General features: G+C 47.1%; 1 protein-coding gene across 2 annotated transcripts; it reads left to right on the plus strand.

The window, feature by feature from the left end:
• Positions 1-501: 501 nt before the first annotated feature.
• wu:fa11c10 (protein FAM110B) lies at positions 502-18389 on the plus strand. 2 transcript variants are annotated; one of them, XM_034536956.1, is made up of 3 exons: positions 502-596; positions 14874-15275; positions 15656-18389. In XM_034536956.1, exon 3 carries the CDS (start codon positions 15666-15668, stop codon positions 17070-17072), a length of 1407 nt encoding a protein of 468 aa, XP_034392847.1. In that variant the 5' UTR covers positions 502-596; positions 14874-15275; positions 15656-15665; the 3' UTR covers positions 17073-18389. The 2 variants fall into 2 exon arrangements, with proteins under 2 accessions (XP_034392847.1, XP_034392846.1); XM_034536955.1 differs by lacking the exon at positions 502-596 and adding an exon at positions 7812-8123.
• The last annotated feature ends 2590 nt before the right edge of the window (positions 18390-20979 follow it).

Below are 20979 nucleotides of genomic sequence, written 5' to 3' on the forward strand. Positions count from 1 at the left end.
CCTTTTCTACTAAATAACTTCATTATTCCACAAAGGAATATTGGAGGGGGCTGAGTTGTATGGTAACAGTGATAATACTGAGGGCTGCACCTCTGGAGCATGACGAAACCTGACAAAAGAAAAGCCTGTTCAAAATGTTGTCAACGTTCGAGCAGGTTTTAGTCTCGCGAGAGTACGTGGTTACCAAGGTACCGGGCACGCTGCGTCTTTAAAATTCTGTAAATGGCCCAAGCTGACCAATGAGAAGAAACCCCGACCGTACCAAAGTGGGGTTAATTTTTAGGGGGGTGGGGGGTTCTTTTAATTAAACTATAACGCAACGGGAATTAAGCTTTTCAGAGTAATTGAACCGGCGAGTCAAATGTCTCCTCTCGTTAACCTTCACATTATTTGTCAAGCCTGTTTCATAGGCGTACTAAGCCCCGGTATGTGTTACAGCGCGGCTGGAGGGTCAGTCATGGTATCAACCGCGCCAACATTGAAAGTGTCGGTGAAAGTGGACCCTGTCTGACGTTGACGGCTGCATGCGTCTAGAAATAACGGATCCGACACCCGAAAATAAATACACCGTCTTGTCAAAAGAGCCGTGGACTCCGGTGAGCAGGTCTTTCTTTATTTTGATAAAAGTGTTTGTGTGGACCAAAATATGGGGCTTTTGTTGTAACCTCACCCGAATGAACAGAGGTTTTTTTAAGCTAACGCTACATTAAAAAGAAGGGGGAAAAAACCCAAAGTAAAGCGTTTGAATTTATTTCGCAGTCCCCTCGCAGCTGGTTCAGTATTTTTTCAGAAATATAACGTGCAGTTTACAGTCCAAAAGTGTTCGTTTCTTTTGACACCTGCGGTGTTAAATTCAGTACCAAAGGGCAGCCTCCTAGCTGTGCTTCATTGTTCCAGGATTTACAACATGGCCATTTATATGACTAAGTTACTGTTTTCTGTTGGGTAAGGTTGGTGACTCAGCCTTTCTCTGTGATGTTCATGCCCCAGTTAGCCTGTCTCTAATCTATCTGAGACCCCCTCACTTTGTCCTGCAGAGATGACTTAACGGGGGAGGTGATGCTGGGAAATCAGGCTGTTTCTCATAGGAGAATGTGGAAAAAACAATGTGAGGTAACGTGGGGCCTGTTGCATTGGAAAAAGAAAGTCCACTTGAGCACCAGAGGATGTGAGTCTAGTCTGGTATAAAGGTCACAAGGCCTTCACATAGTTTGGCTGTGCTGATCTCTTTATCAGAGGAGGAAGTTGAGGCCTGGTAGACACACTGCCGTTGAATCGGATGTCCCTTCCTGTATTTGCTTGGTTGTGTTTTCTTTGAGTCAGCAGGTCGAGTGCGCAGTCATTTATAAAAAGTCCGGATTTTTTTAAGCAGATGACATAAGAGAACATTAGCTTCAAAGGTGAAGCTAATGTTCTCTTCTCCTCTTTGCTGTAAGGTCAAAGGTCAGCTCCGGACCTAATGGTCTAACATAATTGCAATTTGCCGTGTGTCTCTCTAGACCATGTCTCCTTTTGACTGGAAGACACATTCGGCCGAAGCTCCTGCCCCACCGTGTCACATTAGATATGACGAGTGCGTAAAGTCGACTGTATGTGAGCTTAATAGCTGGCTTTCACTTACAATTGACCTGCGAAAGCTGTTCACCGTGGGCAACGGCAACAAACACACACCACTTTGTAATTTCCCGTTCGCAGGCAAGGAATGTGCAGCCTGCAGTCTAGAGAAGTCAGTTTGCTTGTCAGCGTGGGGTCTTTTTAAAAACAAAATTATGGGCCCCTCCAGGGCTAGCGTTCATCTCGGTGGGTGGGGGGGGGACAAGAAAACCAGTCGGCTGACTCGATTTCTTCTACCTTAATGGAAAAAGCACATCGCTTTTCAAACGTTCAGAACGGTGCGTGACAGAGTGCATATAGCCCTGGTGCCGAGCTGCCTACTGTTATTCACATCTGCCTTTTGAAGCATCCGCAGAGACTTTGTTTCCTTCATTGAGACAAGGGGAAACATCAAATGAGTATGAGATGGTGATGTCTGGAAAGAAGCTTATGGAGGGTTTTAGCTGAAGACAGAGGCTCACCACAACCCACCAGTGTCCTGTCCAGGGGACGGGCTTTAACATCAGTGGTATCAAGGCAGGAGATGGGCTTCTGCTTATGTAATACACTTGGATGATGTTGGCTTATTAAACTCCACTGGTAACGCAGCCTTTTGTCTAATTCCGGAGCTTAGATCAGCAGTTTTGCAACGCTGGGGGGCAAAATTATTTTAAAACTCATGCTTCAGTACTTCTGAATAATTCTACAGTGAAACTGGAATTGTAATGGAATTTATACAATAATAACATAATCCTTTCATTGTCAAATTATTTTAAATTGATTTGAGCAGACTTTCTTCAAATGCAAATAATACATGTCAAATAATATAATTTTTTTGGCCCTCCTACTCTCAAGACATATTGATCCTTTCATGTAATTTACTGCACACTGAACTAGAGCTAAAACCACAAAATGATTAACATTGCTCAACTATTTTGATAATCTCATTGAATCATGTTTCCATGCAGAAAATTACATTTTTCTTCTTCCTTCTGTCGGCCCATCCTGTTAACTTCTCAGTATTTTGGTCCTAGCGCTGTGAATGTAGCTGTCAAGGACTAAGGGGTAGATATCAGCAGCTGTGATATTACACTTTGTGCTTAACATAGCTGCCACCCAGACAGACACGCTGGAACATTTAATTCTGACTGTTACATCAGCCTGCATGCATAAATAACCACTGTCGCTTATGCCGGCGGTGATGTTCTCTGTTCTCCCTCAGCTCATCCAGAAGACTCTGTGTGACACCAAGCCTGCGATTTAGCTGGGAAATATCATATTGTTCCTTACATCATTGTTGCAGACCCACAAAGGAAAATGTGGTTTGTTTTTCTTTGCAGAGTGCACTAGCCATTCTTAAAATGTGTACACACATGCATGAGGAAAACTATTGCTATTCGGAGGGGGGGGGGGGGGGACGGTCAAGAGCCGAGTTTGGTTGAAGAATTTATGTCAGTGGGTGCCACAGTCGAATCCCACGCTGTTTCCCAGCATTAAGTGTTTGAGTGACTCAGAAGCCGCGGGGGCTTCAGTTCTCACACTTACTGTCTGGCTGCTGTCGAGGTGTTGCGTTGTTGTGCTGATTGCGCCAACTCAAACCTGACATGAACAGAAACGCAGTTGTGTTTCTCTGGTGGTTCATCTTCTGCACTGCCGTGAGATGATGAGGTCATCCTCTGTTCATTTTTAGCACCTGGCCAAGTAATCTGCTCCACATGGCCAGAGTGTATAACATTAACTACACACACACGCACACACACACACACACAGAGATACAATCTGACATTGCAGTTAAAAGCACTTATTGAAACAGATTCTTTATGCGTATACAAACACATTGGGGCACTAAATAGGATTCACATTTGTATGCATGAGTACACCTATGAACGGTGTCGAAAGAAGTATTCAGACCTAAAAGTGGCAATGCCTCACAATGAAAACGCCCAATTAGAGGTAGAAGTCTTGCATTCATCATTTTATCCGAGCAGAAGTACATAAGTATGAGCGGCACAATGTACCCAAAGTGACAACAGTGCGCCGGTACCTCCGATGAACATCGCCGCTTGCAGCTTTAACTTGACTTAAGTATTTCCGCTTGATGACATCTCACATTTAGAGAGTGCACGTTGCCTTCTTCGCGATAGCTTCACAGTCAGGTTAAGCTCTGTCTGGCCTAAATATCCTAGACAGGAGGAGTCATGTGGCTGGTGTTCCCTTCTGTCATTGGCCCTTGGGTGCTACCAGTTTGGACTGGTCCCCCCCCCCCCCTCGAGGAATGAGGTCAGTGTGACTCCTTATCCCGGCAGGCTGTGTTTCTGACTGTGCTGAACCGTAGAGGTCAGCAGCTCGAGACAAACTGACAGCGCGCCGCTCAGTGAGAGGCAACGTGCCGAGGAAGACCGTGGAGAGACATGTTGTAAAGGCCGACTTTGAAGTACATCACTCTCCCACGGATCGGCCTACTTTGTCGTCCCTGTTTGCCAAGTGTAGGCGCACACGTAGTGTTTCTGTTTGCTGCCATTTTATTTGCCAACGGGCCCACACACACAGATTGAGTCATTACTCATAACTGGGTCTGGGGGCTGGAAACCAGACCATTGCGACTGAATCAACGATGACTGCATACGTACTTTATCAGGTTTGATGACTTTTTGTGTGCGTCCTTGATACGGCACAATTATCAGTATGTGCTAATCTGTTTGTCTTCACGAGTCTCTACACACACACTCACACACATAATGTGTGACTTCGAAAGCGCAGGTGTGCGGGTGCATTTGCTCTGGTATTTTTGGAGGGATCTCCCCTAACAGTTAGGGCCCTTCCAGCCAGTCTGCATGCCAACCTTTCTTTCATCACGCCCTCCCCCCTTTTTCTTCTTTCATTCCCATACGTCTATGCTTCCTTAGTGCCTGTGACGGAGTCTCTGCCCTTTTGCCTGTCGCCAGCACCTCAGGCTGTTTGGAGGTCGCCATTTAGCAACATGCTACTTGTTAACCATTATTCACCCCGCCCCCCTCCACTCTGAGCCCAATGACCTACTAACCAGAGAGCTCAAACAAACGGCTTTTAACGTGCCGCTGTTGTGAGAGATGCCTGTGGTTGTGTCACATCAGGATCACCTTTACTATTATGTATTTATGACGCTGCAAATTGTCTGCAGAGTTGCCCGTGAGGGTATTACAGTCCACGTGAACAGAAAGGAAAGGGTCAAGATGTGGTTTATGAATCGCAACGTTACAACACGTTTCTTTTTGTTGACTTAACTAAAACTTCACCGAGCTAAAGAACGCGAATGAGAAGAAACGGTTGCGCTTTTGTTTTGTTAATGCTGTGTAACTTCAACACAACAGACTAATGGAGTGGTAGAATATTTTCTCTTTAAAGTTTCAGTGGGCCACGATTTAAAGTGGCACAACTTTTACACATGGAATATATAGTTTACCTGTCTCTAGCCTGGGAAAACAATGTTGGTTGTATTTGTATTCAGTGGCATTTAAGGTAGCTTTCTAAAGGTAGAAAGGTAGTTGGAAGGTAGTTCAGGGTAAGATGTCCCTCGAATGAGGAGGTTAGTTCATTTAGGGGGCGTGGAGAGACCTTATTTACATACAACACAGAGTTTTCTCTGCTGCCGGGCTGTCTGCTTAGTTTATCTACATTTGATTCAAAGAAGGTGTCGAGGGCTTTGAAATGAGTCCCACGTCGCCCTGAGGAACCCTCAATGTTTAAACAAGCCCCAACATAGTAGCTTGTGTTTGTTTGAGCACGTGAAAGTCAACAGCCCGTTGCATGTTGGTGTCACCCCGATAAGAGGCCCCTCTTAAAAATGTGAATTTTGACGTCTTTTATCGGTTCGCAAACTGATCCTATTGATGTGGGCAAATTCAAGACGTGAATTACAAATTTGAGCAAATTTGAGCAGACCCGCTCCCGTCGCCACTAGAAAGAAGCCTCACAAGCGTTTTCTCTCACAGGCTTGATTCCGGTTTGATATCTTCACCAACTGAGGATGCGGGCTGACCGAGACCAGGCCTGCCCGGGCGCATGCCACCGTGTATGTAACGGGAGACTTTGGCCTGCTGTGTCCCTGCATCGGTGGAATGCGTGTGTGTGAGACGGAGCATATGATTTTTGGTATGAGTGAAAGGAGCTCGAGCTGCAGTAACTTTACACCCCTCGCCCTCTCCAGCTGTCGCTATAAAGACACATTTCCAGCTGATGAGTGAGTGTGTGTGTGTGTGTGTGTGTGTGTGTGTGTTGGATCACAGAATAGTTGGCCAAAGGAGACGGCACCACACACTCGCACTAATACTCTTGATCCGCCTGCCTCCTCTGTGTCTCCGAGCAAAAGGTGTGTGTTCTCGTCGAGGTGCTTTACCACTAACAAAGGGCCGGCTGGGATGCTCTCAGGGTAGTGTGTTGGAAATAGACACGGACCCGTGTGTCTGTTTGTATACATGTATTTTAGCGTGTGTGCGCGCTCCACAGGGAGGTGAGTCTGACGCACCCCGCCCTGCTGACTGACTCCTTTTTAAATAAGCACTGTAGGAGCGAGGGCAGCTCGGCCACGGTGTGCAGGAAGTGAAATAAACTACACGTGGGAATGGATGCAAGTGCATCTACTCATTTATTTCTTTGTGTTAATTGGAGACCGGCCCTTTTTATATGGAAAGGAACAGGAATACTCTGGAGGTATTCCAGGAGTTAAAGCTTCTGCTGAACCACTGTTTTGGAGGCCCTAATGACAGGATATCCTCGCCCCCCCCCCCTTCATAATCATAATCCTTTTCTTTCATTCACCATACCTTGTGTTATCCCACTTCCCTTCCCCGACTTTCTCACTTACTAGAATACATTGTTTATTATCTCAGAAGAATCTATTGGACAGGAAAGGCAAATGTTATCTGGAATAGCTCTGAGGAAGTCAGTGTTTTGTTTGGATGCTGGGATGTAGCAGTGAGGTAAATTCACCTAAACGCAGTCAATTAATGGTGGTTATCTGCTTTCGTCTGCTGCCGTGAATATTTTCTATGGAAATATCTTATTCATAGGATGTAATATGAAACTGTCTCAATGTAATACTGATGACTCTATTCAACCCATGTGAGTAAACGAGTTCATCAGCGAGACGATTGGCTATTTTCTATACGTTTTTTTTTTTTAGCCCTCTGAACCTTAATTATGTGAAACAATCAACAAAACAATTTTTTTTTTTATCATCGCAAGAAGCTGTAAAGACCGTCATTATTGTCAGACTTTCATCTCTCCGACGGTCCTTGACAAAGCTTAAGCTTAAAATTGGGATGGTTCATCAAAATAATTTAAAGCATTTACAATGTCCCCATAAATATAACCAGACGCTGTAAAGGACATTACATTCTGCGCTCTCAGCGTAACTAGGAAGTCATGATTGTCACGTGACAAACATTCAGTGAAACCTTGACTGAACTACAGGCTCACATTGATGAGAGGACAGGAGAGGCTGTAAGTGGAGGTTGTACAAAAATGTGAATAGCTTAAATATAGCACTTAGAGACGCCATCTTTCCCCCCACAATTGTGAACACTTGGAGAAATGTTGGATACATAGATTCCATTTATTTCCCCCATTTTTGTAAAAATAAATTAGCAAAGAAATTAAATTTATATTTCAAGGAAAATCAAGGCCACAGAGATTGGAGCAACAAATGGGGTTCATAGGGGTGAATTTACCCCTTTCAAACACTTCATTTACACACTTCATACTGTAAATGATTTGGCAATGTTACATTTTCTCCTTTCCGAATAAACCCCACAACCAAGTGACATTTCCGTCCAATATATGGCTGCGATCTTTCTAGGTTAGTCAACCTATTGATTATATAGAAAGTGGCGTCAAACCATGGACTCACTTCAGACTCGTCCTTTTCCCAGGAAAAGTCTTCTTGTGAGCTGGAAGGATGCTTGTTATTTATTTATTTAGCCGCAGAAACGGCAGCAGGTTGTTTCAGGAGAAGCAGGAAAGAGGTCGTAGTTCTCACGAGGACCAACGGCAGTCGGCTGTAAAGTCACCGATCTGTGATTTGTGTCTGCTGTGCATCGATTGTTTTCTCCCTGGCACCTGACACCTTCCTGTAGCACCACCATCAGCACGGTTTCCCGCATCACGGGTGCCGCTGCTATATCAGGGGGTGGAAATGGCACTTCAGAAGAGTGACAGGCTGATGAGAAAGTGTCGGGAAGATCATGTGACTGCGAGGAAAAAGCTCTTGCTTCCTGCCCTCCCGACTCTCTTCCTGTCTCGACACAGAAGGGGGGCGGGCCCTTCCTCTGCAGTGGGAGGAGGGAAGCTTATGAATGTGAGGAGCAGAGCGAGAGAGAGAGAGACGCTCAGGTTAGTGTTTGTCTGACCCACACAGGAACACACACACCACACACGCTCACCGGCACCTTGTCAGAGCTCCAAGCCCGCTTTCTGTCAGCGTCACCTCTTGAAGAGTCCGTTTTCTGGTCTTCGTGGTTTTAAGATCTCCCTTTGTGACTCGTACACACCATGTAAGTAAACTTTACCTCCTGTCCCGTTTGAGCAGATCAGAGTGCCTGCAGTGTGTTGACATGGGCTTGTGTGTGTGTGTGTGTGTACTTAAACAAAGGGGAGGGGGGGCTTGTTGCCCTGGCAGGTATTGACAGCATACTTCACACTTGAGAGTGGTGTTTGGACATAATTATGTTTACGTTGATATGTTACGCTCTTTGTGGCACGTTTACCCCAATGCATTCAATCAATCATTGCCAATCGTACCTGAAGCAGAGGATGTTAACAAAAGCAAGAGGATCTCTGTTGTGGTGGTTTAGAAAACCCCACAGAGCAATAGAAGTGCTCTATTCTGACACGGGCAGCGATTGTGTCTTTTTGTGTCCCAGCCGCTGCTCCCTAGGAGACGGAATGCCAACATCTAAAAATACGGGTCTTGATTATAACATTTGGCAGCTCAGCCCCGGGACTATTTTCATTCCCTCTGCCCCCTCAGCCGTAACGTCGTGAGAAACGGCGCAGCACGGCTGAGTGCATGTGTCGTACCTCCAACAAGTTTCACGTGGATGTTTTTTATTTCAAGCCGAAAAGGGGAGCGTGTCAAATAAGACTGCTCTAGATGTGACATATCATAACAAGGCATACATGTTGCCTTTTTTAAAGGCTGCGTTGCAGCACAGTGATTAGATGTTCTGAACTCACCAGACTGCTCTAGCTGTTCTGTCATTATCAGTCATGATGTCCTCATTACTGACGGTTTCTGCTTTTTAGTGAACGCACAAGATTTGTTGAAAAAAACCCAAATGCTCGACATTTTCTCCATCGCCGCACGTTTCACACTGTTCTCTTGGCAGCAGTGTTTCGGTTTTGTCCACAGACTGAGCAGATGAGGGTCAAAGCAGGTTCATGAGCTTGTCCGGCTCTTTTTTTTCTCCAAGATAAACAGATTTGCTTTTCTTCTTTTAAACCTGTGTGTGTGTGTGTGTGTGTGTGTGTGTGTGTGTGTGTGTGTGGGGGGGGGGGGGGGGGGCGGGGGTGGCAGCAGAAACTCACTGTACCATGACCGCTCTTTAGACTTTCTGCACCTCTCTCTCTGTCAGTGGAAAGATAGTCAGAGATTATAGATTATAAAGGGTTAACTGGCGGAGAAAATGTACTGTGTGTGTGTGTGTCTCTGGAATGTGTTCATCACCACGTTAAAGGGTTTGTTTGCCTTCTGGCTTCATCGTGTGCGCATGACTGTTCAGGTATATAGTTGTTCTGTATCTTTTGTGTATGCAGCTGGCTTGTAATTTCATTAGTGTGCATTTTTGTCTGCAAGCGCACAAACGTCTCCAGGTATGTGCGTGTAACCCCAGCCCCAAGCCGCTGGTCCAAACACACACTGAAATTACACATCTCTCAAAAATATGTACGTTTGAGTTTGGTATCACTGCAGTTTCCATAATCGGCAGAATTTGTGTTCTCCGTTGGATCAGAGTTCTTTCACTCTCCAAGAAGCTCAGCAACGCCTGAATAGATCTCAAGGGTCGTCATCCTGAAGACAATAATCACCCAACATCCTATTATTAAATAGAACTGACCTCAGAGGACCTTTTGTACCTCAAACAAGACTTAAAGTTGCCGTCCAGAGTTCTGACATCGAGTTGCTATCTGAATACCGGATAACTTACTTGACCGGGTTGTGCCAACTTCTGTTGTTACTTCTTTTTAATGGTTTCTCTCTTTCTCTCAAAATCTTTTATTATATATATATATATATATATATATATATATATATATATATATATATAAATATTAATTTTTTTTGTATTATATTAAGTTGTTTTTGTTCATGTTGCAACACATTGATAATTAGTTTTTGTTTCTCTTTTATGTGGGCAAATGGCAGATTTTTTAATATGTTTGCGTTAGCTGGCGAGTTAAGTTTTCCCGAGGGAGAACTTAGCCACCTGCTCTCCACTGATTACCTACTCAGTCAAAACTCTCTTCCTGAGACACGCACACGCACGCACGCACGCACGCACGCACGCACGCACGCACGCGCGCACACACGCGCGCGCACTGAGGATGTTGACATTCATGGGTGCACGGCTACAAATATAAACACACAACACAGGATCTCGTTGGACCCCTCCTCACCCCCACCCTTGGGTGTAATTGTGTGTGTCTGTGTGTGTGTGTGTGTTTCCTGAGGCCACAGGCGCAGACAGTGATGGGCAAAGGTGGAGGAGGACAGGGGTGTGAGGGTACACCAGCGGATGTGGGGTGGGGGAGGGCCGTACACGGATGAACCCAGATGCTGTAATAACTGTCTGCTTATGGTCCCTGTGATGGTTGCATAACCCCATGTAGCCCAGACTCCACCCAGGCGAGTGCTGTTTTCAGTAGAAACTAGCAGCACGGCCGGAGCAGTAAAGGCCGCCTCCCGAGAGGACCGGCGCTCGCCTCTCCGTCTTCATTAGCTGTCTTTGGAGCTCCCTAAATCAGCCTGCTCGGGGCGTGACTGATAACCTTTCGAACTCTTCTTTTTAAGCCTTTTATTGACTTACAAACTGACGCCGGGGTGTCCCAGTGGGGCGATGGGTCGGGGCTTATGTTGCTCACACACACCCACACACACACAACCTGATTTTTCCTTTTCTTTTTTCTTTTCTTTTAGTACCCGGGTTTTGGCCTATTTTTCTTCTGATTAGACTCCCATTCAACCAGAAGATTCATTGAAGATGCTTAACTGAGCTCATTAAGCCTGCAGTGTGATTAGTGTTCATCCCATCATGGAAATGTTAAATGTTACGGGATTGTCCTCCCATCAGATCCTCCTCTCTTCTTTCCTATCCCGTCTCTTTGAATCGACTCCACAGCTCCTGAATCCAGCAGAATCACAAAGACAAACACATATTTCGATGACCTTATTATGTTTTCACAGTTCAGACACTCACCTCGACTGGATGACAATGAGTACGGTGGGATGAGGGTCCAAATGTGTAAATAACAACTGTACAAATTTCAAAAACTCCAGAGAATGAATCCTATAATGACTCTGGCGATCTTTTATTTGTTTATATCCACAGCTGAACTTTGTGTTTTAGTGATAATTATCAAATGTTAGCGTGCTAATATTAGCATGTCTGTAGAGCAAGAGATGTATACGCTCTTCTGTAACTGACACTGACATGTGACCTCTCTCTCTCCCTCTGTTTATACTCTATATATCTGCATCTATTGGTTCTATATGAACACCTTTTGTTCCGTTATGGACATGATGCGCTCTATTCTCGCTTTCTTGTTGTTTTTTTAGTAGCGCTGCTTCTGTCCGCTGTTGTTTCGGCAGCGCTTAGATTGGACAGTCGGTGTTGCCAGTGCATCGCGCACAGGCCTCGTGGCAAAGAGGCTAGTCCAATAGCCCAGAAATAGACGGGCTCAGGTCATCCTGCTGGTCACTCGCAGTCAGAAGCAAACACTCCAGCTGAATGCGTTTTGTTTGCTTTTCTGTCTTCCCTGTCGTGAAATGCGTCACCGCTTCCTGCTCGTCCCTCCAGCAGGGCGATGAACCTGTGAAGCCACCGCTGACTATCCTGCCACGGCTACTCCCCTTGCTCGTCCTCTCGCTCTCTCTCTCTCTGCTCAGGGGGACTCTTTCAAAGAACATTTACGATCTCAGAGATTGAATCATTTAAACATTGTTTTCTAGTGTAGAAAGACAGTGAACCTCTTCCAGCTCAGGGAAAGTTGTTGTTTACCGCCACGTCGACCAGACCTCCGAGACAGAAGTCGTTTGAATCCCTTTTATCCGGTTATCTATACCTCCATCATTCATTTAGTTCACATGATTACAGATGTGTTCCTCTGTGTCTAAGTTCCACATTGGATAGGAGGGGGTTTCTGTTGTTTTTCTATACAATCTGGGGGTCAATGTCCGCCCGCTTGGCCCAAGGCCACTGCGATACGACGAGCCAGCTGGCGTCACAGACCACACGCATGAATGCACGGTGTGCTGCCGCATCTTGTTTTGCTTTTTGTTGTTTCAGGACATTGTGTATCAAAAGCAAAAGTATATTTCTCGTGTCTCCTACCGAAACCCATTCCCCTCCACGTGGTGCCGTTTGCTCTTCATTCAGTCACTCGGTAACTTGGCTCCCAGTCACGGGCTCTCCCTGTCATCGGTCTTCAGCAGGCCGGTTGTTCGATGACCATAGTCAGCTGTCGCCCCTTCCTTTCAGCTGGTGCTTACCCTGCCACCCTTTCACGGCATCTCTGGTCACGGAGATCCGAATAGCGCCGCGCGCACTTTTATCTCTGGCCTATTTCTGGTCTTTTTCTAAAGTATTACTCGCTCACACGCTGTGAAACACAATCTCTCTCTCTCCCTCCCACACACGCAGCAGACATCCTTAGAAAAAAACGTAGCGTTTAATATTTCGCGGTTGGCTCTTACCAAGCAGACAATTTTGAACCACGTTAACAGTTGGAAAGCCAAATGTAAAAGGAAGGAAATTTAAAAACAACGCAGTGGTTAGCACGCGTTAATCGAACCGAGCAAGTTTCCATCGCGGAACAGAAATATCATTCCTCGGCCTGTCGCTGTGGTGGGCGGCCTGTCTCTCTTTTGCTTTTTAGAGACATCAGCTGTTTGTGAAACTGCAAATCGGGACGTGAACGGAAAGTTAGGAAAACAAGACGGACGAGCTGAGAGACGTGTTTTGTTTCCCAAAGAAGTTATTCTTCACACAGACGTGCATTTATTTACATGTCTTCTCACTGCAGATAAAGAAAGTGAACTGGGTTTTTGCATGAACACACTCCCATAGTCTGATCACCATGCAGGCTGAATTAATGGAGCAGCTTTTATTTGACTCGTTTAAGGTCCTTTTGGTGCATATTTTATTTTATTTTTGGAACCAACAATGACTGTTGTTGAATCGTTCAGAGTCTTTCTCCCTCCACTTAACTGTTGTAACAAACAGAGTAAATAATGAGTGGATCATGGGATTATAGTGATTAGCTGTGTGTGTGTGTGTGTGTGTGTGTGTGTGTGTGAGATGGAGACTGGTGATGTCATCATCGTCTCTTGGGTTTCTGTCTTCCTGTAACTGAAACTAAGTGAACAAGCCTTCCTTTCTTTGCCTCGAAGTCACATTTTCTTCTAACTCTGATCACTTTCTTCATTGTATTTTTTTTTTGAGCGATCTTTTGATCTCCCCAGAGGTTTTTGCCCAAAGGCTTTTTGGTTCGCTGAATGTTTGTGAATCATTATTTTCTGTGATGCAAATGTGTTTGTAATTTAAGCAAGATTATTTTAAACCTCCCTTTGGTTTGTCACACTGTCGAGATGAAAGCTGTGTGTGTGTGTGTGTGTGTGTGTGTGTGTGTGTGTGTGTGTGTGTGTGTGTGTGTGTGTGTGTGTGTGTGTGTGTGTGTGTGTGTGTGTGTGTGTGTGTGTGTGTGTGTGTGTGTGTGTGTGTGTGTGTGTGTGTGTGTGTGTGTGTGTGTGTGTGTGTGTGTGTGTGTGTGTGTGTGTGTGTGTGTGTGTGTGTGTGTGTGTGTGTGTGTGTGTGTGTGTGTGTGTGTGTGTGTGTGTGTGTGTGTGTGTGTGTGTGTGTCCAAGTCTAAGCTGTCATGATCGCTTTCTCTCTGCTGCTGTTCAGGGATGAGATCGGGCAAGGGAGAAAGGCAGGGTGGGGAAACAGGGTTACATGTTGGAAGAGACGGGAAGGAAGACGGCTATAAAAAGACTAATTAAAAAATGTGCGAATAGATATGTTGGAGGTGGAGGTGGTGAGGAGGGGGAGAAAGAGAGAGAAACGGGCCCACAAACTGCGTGTGATGTAACCCTGGAGTGAAATGTTGTAAACGATAAGACGCAGCCAGGGAGGGATGAGCAGGGGTGAGGAGGGTTCGTGGGATGGGGAGAGATGATTGTTTTTCTGGGAAGTTTGAGCTCTGAGAAAAAGAAGGGAACGGTAACAGTTTTTCTTAATTCATAAAAACCCAGAAATCCAAGAGAAGTAATCACAAACGGTGAAAACCCGTTCCCTGCCTCTCTTTGAGTGCTGCGTTCATGGGGCCACTTTGAAGACACAACGTCACGGTTAAAACACAAATGTGAGCACGAGGACACTTGGAGTAAGCCTATTGTTTACTCTCCGTCTGTCGCGCGCACACACACCGGCCACACTTAGTCTGCTCTTCTGCGCGCATGAAGACAAAGAGCGTAACAAGAGGAACAGTTGTGCGAGCTTTCAGTATTTTCCAGTGTTTTCAGAGCACCCCGCTGAGCTCGATGCAAAAGATTGCAGCTGTTTTTGCCCCCTCCTCCTTTTTTTTCCTTCTTCTTCTCGCCCCCCTTTCTCCCTTTCAAAGAATTTTCATTTGAATGAAAACCCTGCCTCGATGTTTTGTTGTGCTCTGATGGGGGGGGGGGGGGTCCAATTGGTCAGAAACCCTTTCGAAGGGGACCAATGCAAGCGCACCCCCTGCCCACCCCCCACCACTAGCCCCGCCCCCTGTGCTCCGCTGAGGCTCCCGGCCTGACGTGTGATTGGCCGGCTGGGAGGAGCCAGACTCCGTATTAAAGCCTGTCCCTTCTGCTCCACTTCAGTGTTGAAGAGAGTCCCCCGTCTGTCAGGCGGACAAGTGTTTGTGTGTGTGTGTGAGTGAGTGAGTGAGTGTGTGTGTGTGGATGCTTTTGTTAATGAGAGGCGGGCAGAAAACTGAGAGCTCTGCTGTTCTCTGACTTGGGACTTCCATCTCTTTTTAACCCTCTCCAGGACCGTGGAGCTCTCGTGCTGAGCTGCCGGACGGCTTATTTTGTGTGTCGGCTCGCAGCTGGACGGGCGGACAGACGAGTCGGACGCAGATCGTGAAGGGGACCTCAAAGGCTGCCGCGTCACCGATCTACCGGATACTGCCTTTCGGATTAAAGAGCTCCCAATCGGCTGCACTGTGGCTGACCGGTGACCCCGATCTGCAGCCAAAACCTCCTTCTGAGTCACCGCCGAGCTTCATAGAGGTGGTCTGGCTTGGCCCGATGTGGAATTTGACCCCGACTGACCCCGTCCCACAAGTAGCCTTTCGCTGAGCGTGGACTCCGTGGACAGGAGGGATACAAGAGCAAAAGGAAGAAAAGGAGGACGAAACGGAGAGAAGTAAGAGCACCAGCACAGCGACCGGTAAGGAAGTTTAAGGGAGCGCTGGGTGGAGGGAGGGAGGGAGAGGGAGGGGGCGGAGAGTGGGAAGAAAAGAGAGGGTACAAAAGAGCTTTTTTCTTAAGCTTAGAGAGGACATGTGGGAGCTCTAAAAGGATGCTCGTTGACCATTAAAGCCCCTCTCTCACCCACCTCCCCCTCTGTCAGTTCTGTCTGTCTAGTCTAACTTATCTCTCCTCGTGTCCAGTGGTTGCTATAAACCACTTTATAGCTTATTATATTTATTAGAGTACTTATTATAATTATATATATATAAGTACTCCCTTAGTCTTTTGCTCTTGTACATCATCCCGTTTCCAAAAAACCTTTTGACTGACGGAGAGTATTTTCCTTCTCTCCATCAGCTCCTCCAGCATGCCGGTGGAGACCCTGCGGCCGTCGGACGGCCGTCTGGCCGGGATCCCCTTCACCTCCTCCATGCCCTTCCGGATACTCCACAAGGGCCCGGACTACTTCCGTCGCCAGGTCGAGCCCGGGGCCCGCAAGCTGAGCGCCGTGGAGCGCCTGGAGGCTGACAAGGCCAAGTACGTGAAAAGCCAGCAGGTGGCCCTCACCCGCCAGGCCCCCATCAAAGCACCAATCATCCGCAAGCCCCTCGTTCCCCCGGGGATGATGCTCCAGTGCCAGATAAGCACCCCGCCAGCCCGCAAAGTTCCCCGTTGCCCAGCTGATGTGGAGAACGGAGGAGGGAGGGATGCGCTGGGATGGAGGCGAGGACCGGCTCTTAACTTGGATATTCTGAACAATCTTATCAATGATGTATGCGATGGACCAATGCCTTGCTCCCAGTCCTCCTCCTCCACCTCCCCCTCCTCGTCATCTCCCTCATCGGGAGCTAAGAGCATTGGCAGTAGCCTCTCAGCGGAACAAGAGAGGAGCAACCGGCTCCTCAACAACCTCAAACCGTTGAATCACAGCACCATCAACTCCTCATCCACCTCCTCCTGCACCTCCTCTCCGCTCAACAACAACAACCTCCGGACCCCCGCGGCAGAACCCGCCCGCCGTCCGCCCCCTGTTCCAGCGCGAGTCCCCCGCATTGGGGTTCCAGCGTCCTACAGCTCCCCGAACTCTGTGACAGTGCGCAGGGTGGACGTTCGGCCTCAGGCTGAGATAAGGAAGCCTCAGAGGGCCATGCTGCAGCCCCAACTTAGGCCCAGACAGACTGCCCAGGGCCAGGTCGCGCACCCCCAGGGCCCACCCCCTCCACCTCCCCCACCCTCTCAGAACCAGTCCCAGCTCATCGTCCCTTCCCAAACCCTGCCCTCCCCTCCGGTCTATCTGCCGCCTAGTCCCATGCTGGTCCGGGCCTGCATGATCCCGCCAGCCTCCCCCGCCTTCACCCGCATATCGAACGCCAGCTCCAAGGGGTCGGCCCGCAAGCACCCGGCCTTGCACCGCTCCAAGTCGGACCTGAGCGACCGCTACTCCCGCGCCACCGCCGACCTGGAGCGCTTCTTCAACTACTGCGGGCTGGACCCCTGTGAGGTGGAGGGCATGGGGGGCGTGGAGCGCTTCACGAGGGCCAACTCGGACATCGTGTCCGTGTCCAAGCTCCGCAGCGTCAGCACGCCCAGCTCGGAGTGCGGGGAAGAGGCCGTCCGGGCAAGGGCGGACGAGGATGACGACGACGGGGCCGCCCGGCCCAGCGAGCGGGTCCCGTACGGGATCTCCGTCATCGAGAGGAACGCTCGAGTCATCAAGTGGCTGTACGGCATCCGTCAGGCGCGAGACACCAACAGCGCTGTGTCCAACGTATAGACTGGAGAGGACTTGAGAGGACTTTTTGTACGTATACACACGTCTGAAGAAGGGAAAGCACATCTTCTGCTGCCTTACGTCACATTTAAGGATAATCCAGTAGTTGTTCCTTTTCATTTTCCTGCGAAGACACTTGGAAATGACACATCAGTGATTGTTTTCCGGGCTGCAAGTCAGGACTGCTTCCCTGCAGGACTAAATGGACGATACATTTCCCCCTTCACTTGATCTTGTGTAACGACATTGGTATACGAAAGCAATAATAGACTGGTATAAATGATGATGGCAGAGGACATTTGCGTTTGTGGTTCCTCATGTTAAGGTACTTTAGTGTGTGTCTGTGTGTGTTTGTGCGTGCGAGTGTGTACCAGGGAGCTTCGCAGCACAAAGCCACTGGAATGTGGTTGCAAACTGCTGGAGGAAGAGAACCACGTTGATACTGTGAAACTTCACATGACAAAAAAAAACCTTCTATAAACACATTTGTATTTTTAAAAAAACAAACTTTGGGCTGTAAGACTGTTATTATACAAATTTCTGTCAGCATGCAAGTGAAATGTTTTGTACACATTAATTTTTAAGAGTTTCCTTCACTTCACGGCACCGACGCACATTGGGATGGGATCTCTGTGTTTTTTTACTGTGTGTGTGTGTGTGTGTGTGTGTCTGTGTGTCTGTGTGTCTGTGTGTCAGAGGTGGATGGAGAGAAAATCAAAGGACGGGTAAAAGACAGAAAAGAGTATAGAAGAAATAAAAAAAAAAAATATCTATGGCGGTTCTGAAAGTGTCTCAAGAAGATGCACTTGCCATTCTGACGAATATATGGACCAATATTTATTTGGAAAAGTTTTTAACTTAATGTATTTTTTAATGTTGTACAACTTTGTGTACATAATTCAATCTCCGCTCTTAAGTGCAATCTGCTCACATCTACTACAGCACATCTAAATGCACACACAGAATACAGGCGCCGGTCACGCGTGCCGAGTGGCAATTGAAGAAAGTGAGAGGCCGCTGTGTATTTACTCGACTTCCTGTTTGGAGGGAGGCCCGTCTCCCCCTTTGTGCCAGTTCGCCGCCCTTTCGCAACTACTTCCTGTTTTAACTTTTCAGCACATTGGGTATACGAGCGCCAGCCGGGGCTCCGCCTCCTCGCTACCTGTACCCGTCACGTGGTTGATGGAAGAGCGGCGCACAGAGGGCCGGAGAACAAAGCGTGCACCGGACGCCCAAAGAGTCTTCAAGTGAGAGATCCAAAATGCTTTACAGTGGTGTATTCTAAACAATTAATAATAAAAAGGAAAACATTTTAAAGTATGTACTTGTTCGCTGTTTTCTTTCAAGCTGACTAAAACACGGGGACCTGGTTCTGCTCCTCTGATTTCTAAAGTGTTTGCGTTGCTGCAAAATGCTTCAAATGTGAATAATCTCCAGAACGGGCCGAGTTCAGTTCAGCAGAGGCTTCTTTTGTTTACTTTGAACCGCGTTGTCGTGAGACTTTTGTTATTTAGGTTGGAACTTTGTGACCTCTCATGAAGTCGCTATTATGACCAGTCGGGATTTCAGCGTGTACGTTCAGGTCCCAGAAAAAAAAATTGGATCCTACATTTCCCATGATGCAACTTTGCAACACACACTTTTGATCCCTAAGAGCTTTCCCGGCCCTGCAACAACTCTGGTCGCAGGGCTGGACCTCAACCAACAATCCCGGCGCCCTTCGCATCATCATCACACGTGGCTCTCACAAGCTCCTGGTTTCCAAGGTTGTGGTTGGCCAGAGGATTGGAGGATTTGGAGGGGAGGTGAAGCACGCTGTTGCAATCGATGAAGTATTTCTGCCCGGGGTCCCCTGGGCCTCGGCCATCTTGACTGCAGCCCGCTCAGTGTCACAGGCAACACTGATTATAACAGCCAGCAACACCGAGGGGAGAGAGACGTGGAGAAGGGAAGAGGGCGAGAGAGGAAGAGAGAGAGATATAGAAGATATCGAGGGCGTCTGCTCTTATTAGAGGAGTGAATAACCTCAGCTGTGCTTCCCTTGAGAAAAAGAAAGAGTCCGGCAGCTCGGCCCTCGTGTCGGAGGTACAGGACTCTCTTCCTTAATCAGGGGGACCTGTTTCCCCTCTGGAAGGGTGAGGAATAAAGTACTGTCAGTGGGTTTGTGCGTTGCCTTTTGTTATTAAGTTTGGGTCAACAAGAACGGTCTCATTGAGGGTCCAGATGAAACTATAAAGCAGTTCCATTCCTTCCTTCAGTGTACGTGTTGAACTTCTTTCAGCGGGTCCAGCAGCTCAATATACTTTTGGATAAGCTATATCTTTGGGAGTTGGGAGGCGTCTTGTTTTATGAATCGGGAGCATACAAATGTGTGCTTCCACATAAACATGCCGGTCAGTGAATTTAAACAACCTGTAATAAAATGCATTTTCTCATACATCAAAAAGAGTGTAATTATTATTGTGTCTGGTTTCATCTTAAAAGGTTTTAATAAACGTAACGATGAGCTAAATATATATATTTTTTACTTTATGCATTCAAACATAGACATGCATCATTTTATTATCATATTATCAATAACCAATCAATATATGTGTTTGTTGGAGAACCTATAAGTGAACCTCAAAATCTTAAATGTGTTCACTTCTCAGTGAGCGTGTGCAAGAGAAGCTGTCACCGTCTTATTTTGTGATTGTTGTTGTTGTTGTGTACATCCTGCAGCAAAAACAACAAGTCCCCATCACTTCTTCAGACCAGCCGGTCTGGCACAACGATTCCATTTGTTTTCATCCCGGGAGGCAAAGAGTCCAAAAAAGCTAAAGGCCTCAGCTTTGGGAAAAGGAACACGTGTCCTGAGAGGATAAGATGTCTCCCTGTGGACGGGTGAGGGAAAGCACGCCAGGACCCATCTCCTGTGTCTCTCTCTCTCTCTCTCTCTCTCTCTCCCTCTCCCCCATATTTACTGAGAGATCAGCTGGGCTTTGGCGTCCTGGTCACAATACACACACACACAGTTTGTTTATTTGCCCGTGCGTGCTTCTGTTGCGTGTCCCCCGACTTGTTTGTGTTGTTTTTGTTCTCCCTCTAAGCAGTAAGTCCTCCAAGTGTGCATGTTTAATGCTTTTTAATGGTACTTACATGCAGAGGGTGATTTCAATCTTTTTGGGATGAAAACATGTGTGTGTGGCTTCCTTTTGCATGCTTAAGCCCAAATTTGTGGGTTGCCAGTTTCAGTGTGATGGACGTGTGTGTGTGACGGAGGGAATGTGGGGGGGGGGCTCGGTACCACTAATGTATGTCAAAGCTTGATATAGTCCTTCTGAACCGCCCCGGTGCAGAGAGTGATAAGCTGATTAAGGCGCCGGGGCAGATGGGATCTCTGTGTTTTTGACTATTTGTGTGTGTGTGTGTGTGTTGTGTGTCATGGGACTGACTGTACGTCACGTGGGAAAACCAAACTAGGTTGTCTGTGTTGTTTACACTCCTCTCTCTAGATTTGGACGCGATGCAGCTTTTATCTCTCTCGCCCATGAGATTTGTTGTTGTGTTTGTGTGAGTGTGTGCACCTCTGTGTCTGCTCCACAGCTAATCTTGCATTCTGCTGCAGACAAATGCAAACTATTTGAGATGCTCATTTATGGCTGCACCCTCAAGGAACTGTCACTTTGTCAGATCACCTTTTAATGCCCGTTTATGGATTGTTGACAGTTTGCTCCCTCTTATTGTTTTGAGTGACAGCTGGGCCCATCCTGGGTTGATCCAATTCCATCAAACATGACAGCAGTGGTCGTCAGGGCTGTAGTGCTCCAGTCCTGTATCCCAGGAAGAAAAGGTGAAGTTATAACCCTAAAGTTTCAACACTAAGTTTACACTTAATCGATTGTTTGTTTGAGGAGGTGCCGCACCACCC

Source organism: Cyclopterus lumpus, chromosome 7 (genome assembly GCF_009769545.1).
Source record: "Cyclopterus lumpus isolate fCycLum1 chromosome 7, fCycLum1.pri, whole genome shotgun sequence".
In the NCBI taxonomy this organism is placed as follows: Eukaryota; Metazoa; Chordata; class Actinopteri; order Perciformes; family Cyclopteridae; genus Cyclopterus; species Cyclopterus lumpus.

Excerpts from the sequence above, each read along its gene's own strand:
- wu:fa11c10 (XM_034536956.1), top strand. The coding sequence starts at position 15,666 with ATGCCGGTGGAGACCCTGCGGCCGTCGGACGGCCGTCTGGCCGGGATC.